This window comes from Melospiza melodia, chromosome 31 (genome assembly GCF_035770615.1).
Source record: "Melospiza melodia melodia isolate bMelMel2 chromosome 31, bMelMel2.pri, whole genome shotgun sequence".
In the NCBI taxonomy this organism is placed as follows: Eukaryota; Metazoa; Chordata; class Aves; order Passeriformes; family Passerellidae; genus Melospiza; species Melospiza melodia.
This window is the reverse complement of record NC_086224.1, coordinates 146,782-155,179: the sequence shown is the minus strand read 5'-3', so window position 1 is coordinate 155,179 and position 8,398 is coordinate 146,782. Positions and strand designations below refer to the sequence as shown.

At 71.3% G+C, this 8,398-nt stretch overlaps 1 protein-coding gene and 1 long non-coding RNA gene across 2 annotated transcripts; both read right to left on the bottom strand.

Annotated features, from left to right (window-relative positions):
• Positions 1 to 335: 335 nt before the first annotated feature.
• On the bottom strand, positions 336 to 814 carry LOC134431346 (uncharacterized). The gene is made up of 2 exons (XR_010030964.1): positions 663 to 814; positions 336 to 579 (listed from the first exon to the last, which is right to left on the bottom strand). It is a non-coding gene; the product is annotated as an uncharacterized LOC134431346 (long non-coding RNA).
• A 166-nt stretch (positions 815 to 980) lies between these two features.
• Positions 981 to 8,115, bottom strand: AMHR2 (anti-Mullerian hormone receptor type 2). The gene is given in 14 exon segments (XM_063179412.1): positions 981 to 1,118; positions 1,485 to 1,640; positions 1,986 to 2,122; positions 2,212 to 2,359; positions 2,638 to 2,798; positions 2,931 to 3,045; positions 3,428 to 3,652; positions 4,023 to 4,094; positions 4,096 to 4,136; positions 4,577 to 4,663; positions 5,417 to 5,582; positions 5,584 to 5,591; positions 6,181 to 6,330; positions 6,414 to 8,115. Coding segments are annotated over 14 exon segments (1,554 nt in total). The 5' UTR covers positions 6,427 to 8,115; the 3' UTR covers positions 981 to 1,043.
• Positions 8,116 to 8,398: the final 283 nt, after the last annotated feature.

Here is an 8,398-nt window from a genome sequence, read left to right as displayed (position 1 = left end):
CACACAGCGCCCCCTGGCGGCGGGGAGGTCCGGGAGCGGACTGGGGGCGCTGGGGGAGAACTGGGGGACACTGGGGGGGCAATAGGGGGCAATGAGGGAGTAATGGGGGCACTGGGGCAGCTCTGGGGGAAATGAGGGTAAAGGTGAGCGAATAAAGGTGTGATGGAATTGTGTATGGGAGACATGGGGCAACTGGGGGGCAATAGGAAGGGCTGGGAGCAATAGGGGCACAGGGGGCACAGGGGGCACAGGCAGCCCCCCCTCCCTGGGAGCATTGGGGTTTGTGACCCCCCCAAGCCCAGCCCCCCTCGGCCCGAAGGAGACGCTGACGCACATTGGGGTGTCCCAGAGCTTTATTGGGGGACAGCGGGGACACCCCGGGACCCCCTCGGCAGCAGGGGATGGGGGACATGGGGACAGGATGGGGGTCCCCAAGTGGTCCCAGGCGGTTCCTGGTGGTCCCAGAGGTTCCAGGAGGTCCTGGCGGGTCCCAGGTGATTCTGGAGAGTCCTGGGGGGTCCTGGGGGTGCCTCAGTCGGAGCTGCTGGACGAGGAGGAGGAGGACGAGGACGAAGAGCGCTAGGGGGGACAGCAGAGCCATGAGCCCTGCACCGAGGGGTCTGGGGGTGACCCCCCGTGCATCCCCCCCGGGTCCCCCCCACCTTGTGCCTCTTGTGAGCCTTCTTCATCCTCTTCTTCATCTTCTTGGCCGCCTTCTTGTCCAGCCCGGGGGGGAGAGAGGGGAGCACCCCCGGGTGCGGGAGCACCCCCGGGTGGGGGGGCTGCGGCAGGGGGGGACCCAAGGGGGGACCCGAGGGGGCCAGAGGCGGCCCCGGGGGGTACGGGGGGGGCCCAGCGGGGTACGGGGGCTGCCCCGGCCCCCCCAGCGGGTTGGGGGGCGCCGCGGGCGGGGGGTACACGGGGTTGGGGGGTGGGACCTGGGGGGGGTACGTGGGGTTCGGGGGGTACGCGGGGTTGGGGGGGGGCGGCTGTCCTGGGGGGGAAAAGGAGGAGATTGAGGGGGGAGTCTGACCCCGGAGGGGTCAAGGCAGCGCCCCCAGTTTGGGGTGTCCCCCTGTACCTGCACCAGGGTTCCACATGGGGGGAGACTCCAGGACCTGAGGGGGGGCACGGGCGGTGAGCGGGGAGCCCCCGAACCCCGCCGGCACCCAGGGGAAACTGAGTCAGGGGTTTGGGGGGCGCCCCCGGGACTGGATGGGGCCGGGCGGCGGGGGGGCTGCGGGGGAGTCGGAGGGTTTGGGGTGCGGGGGGGATTTGGGGTGCGGGGTGCGGGGGGGGGTCCTGGGACTTCGCTCCCACCTTGGCTCCGGCCGCGGCCCCTCCCGGAAGGAAGAAGGGCGGGGCTTCACCAGGGGCGGGGCTGGGCTCGGGCTCCTCCCAGGGGCGGAGTCTCGTCCTGCCCCCTCCCGCCCCGTTCCCGGTGTCCCCGTGCCCTGCCCGTGCCTCAGTGTCCCCGCACGCACCTGGCGGGGGGCGGCCCCCGGGCCGGGGTCCCCCGGGGCCGGTGCGGGCCCCGCGGCCAAGCGCTGGAGCCGCTGCAGCGCCCGCTCGGCCGAGAGCCGCGCCTCGGGGTCCGGGTCCCAGCAATCCTCCAGCAGCTCCGGCAGAGCCCCCCCGGCCTGTGGGACCCCAACGACCCCGGGTCACCCGGGGATGTCACCCGGGGATGTCACCCCCGAAGGGGGACAGCCCCCGGTGCCCTCGGCACCATCGCTCCAGCGGGGAGGGGACCCCAGGGCAGGGACCCCCCCCAAACACCCCTGGGACCCCCCTCGGGTGTCCTGAACCACCCCGCACCCCCCTGAGAGCCCCCGGGTGACACCCAAAGCACGGGCACGGCCCCCCGGGCACCCTCAGCATCCCCGGGCACCCAGGCTGGGACCCCCCCTCGGACCCCCTGTCCCCCCGGGGGTCACCCCTGCCCACGCCCACCCGGGGGGGGCCCGGGGTCGCGGGGCTCTGACCTGCGGGGTGCGGTGCCAGGCCGGGGGGATGAGCGGCCGCCGCCTCTCGTCCGCGGCCAAGCGGCGCAGCTGAGCCCCGCTGGGGCTGGAGCCCAGCTCGGCCTCGTAGGCCAGGCGGAACGGCGGCACCGGGGCTCCTGCGGGGCGGGACGGGGCGGCCAGAGGGGTCAGAGGGGTCAGCGGGGCCGGGGGGCCGCGGGCAGCGCGGGGGCAGCGCGGGGCTCACCGGGGCTCAGGGCCTGGCAGCGGGACAGGATCTCCCAGAGCAGCAGCCCCAGCGCGTAGACGTCGGCCTGGCGCAGCGCCCGGCCCCAGGCCCGCAGGTCCAGGCTCTCGTCCAGGATCTCGGGTGCCAGGTACCGCTGGGTGCCCGCCTGCGCCACACCGGGCCCTGAGCATGGGGCTCGGGGCCACCGGGGCTGCTGGGGCCACCGGAGCCACCGGGGCTGCTGGGGCCACCAGGGCCACCAGGGCCACCAGGGCCAGGGACGGGCTCAGCTGGCAGCCACAGCCCACACTGCCAGTGACATCTAGGGTGCGTGCCATCCCCAACCCAGGGCTGTCACCTCCCCATCCCATCCCATCCCATCCCATCCCATCCTATCCCATCCCATCCCATCCCATCCCATCCCATCCCTGTCCCCCCTGTCACCTTGCGGATGGCCACGCTGTGCCGGCTCCCGGCGCTGTCCTGGGCACGCGGTGGCAGCGCCAGCGCCAGCCCGAAGTCGCCGATGGCGCAGGTGCCGTCCTCCCGCACCAGCACGTTCTGGCTGCTCAGGTCCCGGTGCACCACGCTGGGCTTGTACAGCCCTGGGGACACCGGGGGTCACGGGGGGACGGGGCAGGGACGGGGCAGGGGGAACCCAGAGCAGAGCCCAGAGTGGGACAGTGCAGGGGAGCCCCGGGCAGGGGGACAGGGGACAGCAGGGGTGCCACCCTCACCGTCACGCCACAGCTCCTGGTGCAGGAAGGCCAGCCCGCGGGCCAGGGACAGCGCCAGGCGCACGCTGCCCGCCCAGGTGCCCACGTGCTGCCCCAGGAAGTGGCGCAGGGAGCCCTGGGGACAGCGAAGGACACGGGAGGGGACGTGGGACGCCCCCAGAATCTCCCGCACATGTCCCCCCACCGGGCCCCCATCCCCACCGCTGTGCTCCCCAACCGTCCCACGCACCCCCGAGCCCCCTCAATGCCTTGCACACCCTGAGCCCCCCAAACCCCCGTTACAACCGAGGCCCCCGAGCCCCCACTACTCCAGTACCCCTCGAGCCCCCCAAACTCCTGTTATCCCCCCCCGGCCCAGTACCCCCCAAGCCCCCCAAACTCCTGTTACACCACCCCTGTTGCCCCCCATATCTCCCGAGCCCCGCAACATCCTGTTATCCTGCCCCAGTACCCCCCAAACCCCCTCCCCAGCCCCCCCAGCCCCCGGGGTGACGCACGGCCGGGTAGAGCTGCAGCACCAGGAGCCCCCCGCGGGCCCGGGGCGCGGCCGCCCGGGTGTGCAGCAGCCTGGCCACGTTCTCGTGCTCCATCAGCGGCAGCGAGTGCACGGCGCGTTCGGCCGCGAACCTCCGGCGGGCCCCGGCCGCGAACGCCTTGATGGCCACGGGCCGCTGGCGCAGCGTGCCCCGCCACACGGCCGAGAAGCGCCCGGACTGCAGCACCTGCCCCGCGGCGGGGACACGCACGGGGGACGCGGCTGGCACCGGGCGGGCCCAGCACCCCGGCACCCCCACACGGGGACCACCTCTGGGGGTCCCTCAGCGCTGTGTGCCCCCCGGACTGATGCCCCCTCTGCCATGGGTGTCTCCACATCCCCTCCCCATGTGGGTGCCCCCTCCCAGCATCACCTCCTTCCCTGCCCTCCCACTTGGGTGCCCCCGTTGGGTGTGCCCTGCCCCGTTGGGTGTCCTTTGGCCCATGGGTGTCACTCACGCCATGGGTGTCCCTCTATGGGTGTCCCTCACCCCGTGGGTGTCCCCCGCCCCGTGGGTGTCCCTCTATGGGTGTCCCCCGCCCCGGGGTGCCCCGCACCTGCAGGAAGCGCAGCGCAGGCAGGTCCGGGCTGGGGGGCTCCGGCGGGGGGACCCCGATTCTGCGCCCCCCCCCGCGGTGGCTGCCCCGTGCGGGCCCTCGTCCAGCGCAGCCCTGGATGGGGGACACCAGGGACACCCCGATCCGGGGACCCCCCCACAGGAACCCCCCAAATCAGGGACACGGCACCTGGGGGCACCAGGGACCAACAGCCCCCCGTCGCCTCGCCGGGCAGGGGATGTGGGGAATGTGGCATCCCGGGGTCCCCGGGGGACACCGCACCCGGGACACCCCTCCCGGGACACCCCTCCCGGGACACCGCACCCGGGACACCCCACCCGGGACACCGCACACGGGACACCGCACCCGGGACACCCCCCCCCAAGGGAGTCACAAGGACACCGGGGACCCCCCGCCCCAGGGACACCACACCTGGAGTCACCCCCACCTTCACCCACTCTGGGAACACCAGAGATGTGGCCTTTGGGGACACCCAGGGGACATGGGGTAGGGGCTGGCTGTGCCCGGGGGTCCCCCCGTGTCCCCGTCCCTACCGAGGACACCGAGACAGATGAGGAGGATGAGGAGGGGGCTGGCACCCAGCAGCCACAGGGTCCCCGAGGACCCGCCCCGGCCGGGCACTGGGGACAGAGACCGAGGTGACACAAAGCCCCTCGACCCCCGGGTGTCCGGGGTGGTGGTGGGGGACACTTTGGGGGACCCTGCAGCTTTAGGGGACCCTGCAGCTTTAGGGGACCCTGCAGCTGCCCCTACAGCGCCCTCAGAACCCCAGGCTCCCCCACGGATCCCCCTGCGGGGAGATATCGCGATGTCACGCTCAAGATATCGCGATGTTACGCTCAGGCAGAACCCTTCTCCTGTTGCCGGTACCGTACCGTTACCCCCTGTTACAAATCACCCTGTTCCGCCGCTGGTAAACGCCATTTCCCCGTCCAGCACATTGGTGTGTGCGTGTGCTCGGTCCGTGGGGCAGGGCTGCTGCCACCGAGCCGTGCTCGAGCCGGGACGCCGCGGCCCCAGCGGCGGCAACACCCCCCCCACCCCGCCATGGGTCCCCCGAAGGTGCCGGGGTGCCCCGTGGGTCCCCTGAAGGTGCCAGGTGCCCCCGTGGGTCCCCTGAAGGTCTCAGGATCCCCCGTGGGTCCCCTGAAGGTGCCAGGTGCCCCCGTGGGTCCCCTGAAGGTCTCAGGATCCCCCGTGGGTCCCCCGAAGGTGGCGGGGTGCCCCGTGGTCCCCTGAAGGTGCCAGGTGCCCCCGTGGGTCCCCTGAAGGTCTCAGGATCCCCCGTGGGTCCCCCGAAGGTGGCGGGGTGCCCCGTGGTCCCCTGTGTGTCCCCAGCCCCGAGTGCCCCCCAGCACCCCCCAGCCCCGTACCTGGGCCCTGGCGGGCTCCCCCCAGCCCGCCGGTGGTCGCCGCGGTGCCGGTGGCGTTGCCGTTGCAGAGGTGGCCGTGGCACAGGCACAGCAGCACGGAGCTGCCCGGGTGGCCCGCGGGGCTGGGGGCGCAGGTGGCCGAGGGACAGGCGTCCCCCCGGCCCCCCCCAGCAGCCTGGGGACAGCGGCACGGTCACCCGGGACAGGGGACAGGTGGGACCCCCGTGCGGGGCAAGGGACAGGTGGGACCCCCGTGGGACCCCCGTGCGGGGCGGGGGGCAGGTGGGACCCCCGTGCGGGTCCCCCCAGCGGCTCCTCCCCAGCGCCGCCGCAGCCGCTGCTCAAGGCCAAGGCCAAGGGAGCCGCTGGGGAGGGACCAGAACCTCCCCAATGCCCCCGGCCCGGAGCAGCCCCCGCTCCTGCCCCCCCCGGCCCGGGCCGGACCCCTTTTGCCTCCCCAAGACCCCCCCAGGGCAGCACCAAAGCCCTCGGTCCTGCCCCAGCCCCTTCCATCCCTTCAAATCCCCTCCTGGGGCAGGACCAGGCTCTCCATCCTACCCCAAATCCCCCCCTGGGGCAGGAGCAACCCCTCCAGCCTCCCCCATCCCCTTCTGCCCCTCCAACCCCTCCCGGAGCAGGCTCAAAGCGCAGCCACCTTTCCCCCTGCCCAAGCCGGGGGTCCCGGGGGTCTCACCCTGCCCAGAGCTGTGGATCCCGGGGGTCTCCCCTTTCCCCTGCCCGGGCCGGGGTCCCGGGGGTCTCACCCTGCACCAGAGCGTGGCTGCGGTTCCAGATGCCCACGCAGCACTGCCCGGGGGGGCAGCGCACGGCTCCGGCCGCCGCCCCCCCCGCGTCCCCCAGCGCGCCCCGCACGCTCGGGTGCTTGTAGGACACGCAGGTCAGGTTCTGGGGACCTGCCGGGGGACACCTCGCACCAGGGGGGGCTCTGAACCCCCAGAAGGGACCCCCAGCCCCGGCTGAGCCCCCCAGCACCCACCTGGGCGCCCCATGGGAGCCTCCGCGGGGCCGGTGGGAAGAGGAGCGAGCGGGAGCAGCAGGAGCAGGAGCAGCAGGAGGAGGAGGAGGAGGAGGAAGAAAAGGAGAAGGAGGAGGAGGAAGGTGCTGCCCCCGCATCAGGGAGGAGAGAGCCAGGGTGTCTGGGGGGCGGGCAGCCAGGCCTGGCCCCCTGCCCTGCATCACCCAAACGGAGCCCAGTGTCCCCTGTACCCCCTGCCACCCCCCAAAACCGGCCGTGCCCACCAAGGGACCCCCCCTCAGACTTCCAGACAACGCCAGCGACTCGTGTTTATTACAAAAAGAACTCGTCGTTCCCCATTTACAAAGGAGCCCCCCAAAACTAACAGTTTCATCTAAGTCTTTTTGTACAAAAAAATAGCACTTTGGGACCCAAAAAAAAAAATCATCCACCACCCCCTCCCCCCCAAAAAAATCGGCTTTTGGGGGGGAGGTTTATGACATCAGCCACCGGATTTGTGAAAACCAACCCCCCCGCCCCTCCCCTTCCCCAAATTAAAACAACAGAGATGGGACGAGATCAAACAGGGAGAGAATTATTGCCAGTTTGGGGGGCTGGACCCCCCAGGACCCCCCCGCTGCATAGAGAACCGGCCCCGGCCCCCCGGAATGAAGGGGTGACAGTGGATTAAAGCTGGGGGAGGGGGCAGCCCCCAGAGCCCCCCAGCCCCTCTGAGGGGCGTGGGAGCGGAGCAGGGGGGGGCTCACCCCAGCCTGACACCCCCTTGTCAAGGCACGTTTGTGTTTTGTGTCCCGGGAATGGCTGGGGGGGTCTGGGGGCTGCTGGGGGCTTTGGGGTGCCGGGAGCCGGGAGGGGACCCCGGTGCCAACAGAGCCAAAATGGGGGCGGTGGGATCCAGCTGCCCCCCACCCCCCGGCACTGGGAGCAGCGCTGGTGGTGTGGACTCCCCCCCCCGAAATGCTCTGATCCCCCCAAAAACCGCAGGGGAGCAGCCCAGGCTCTGAGAGAGCCCCCCGGGGGTCCCTGGGGCCCCCTCCCTCCCTGGGGTCCCTTTCCATAGGAAAGCCGAGCTCCTTGGGGACAGTCCACGGGGAGGGAGGGGACACCGGGGACCCCACCCGGGACATCCCAGCGCCCGAGCCGGGCTGGGCTTTGGCACCCGATCCCCTCCGGGACAGAGCTGGGCTCGAGGGGCGTCGGGGTGGGGGTAAAATCACCAAATTGACCATTAAATTAAGAAACCTCCTGTTGTTTGTCCCAATCCTTTGTGGATTTCGGGCTGGGGGGGTCGGGGGGAGCTCATAGTGCTTCACAGGGTTATTAAAATACAAATGCTTAAAGTTTCCTATATAAAAATATACAAATGCAAAAATAGATATCAAGAGAGAGAGCCGGGGGGGGCTGGGGGGGGCCGGGCCCTGCGCCCCCTCCCCGGGGAGCTTCTGCTGCCTTTCCTTTTTTTGCGTGTTTTTTACAAAAAAAAACCAACCCCAAATCAAAACAAGATTCCTGCTTCCCGCCGGCTCCTGGAGCTGCCGAGCGAGCGGAGCGAAGCTCGGGATGGAGATGGGGCAGCCCCTGCTGTCCCGAGGGACCGCGGCTCCTCCCCGGGCTCCTGGCACGGCTGGAGCTTCTCCCGGGACAACCGTGGGCAGCGGGACTCGGGCCGGGCTGGGAAGCACCGAGGGGGCGTGGGGTGGCTGCTGTGCACCTGCCCTGGGGGGACAGGCGACAACAGCGCGGGGCAGGTGGGGATGGATGGCCCGGGCAGGTGGGGATGGATGGCCCGGGCAGGTGAGAACAGCCCGGGGCAGGTGAGAACAGCCCGGGGCAGGTGGGGATGGATGGCCCGGGCAGGTGGGGATGGATGGCCCGGGCAGGTGAGAACAGCCCGGGGCAGGTGGGGATGGATGGCCCGGGCAGGTGGGATTCATGGACCAGCTCCCATGCCGGGGGCTCCCCTCTGCCCCGAGCCCAAAACAGGA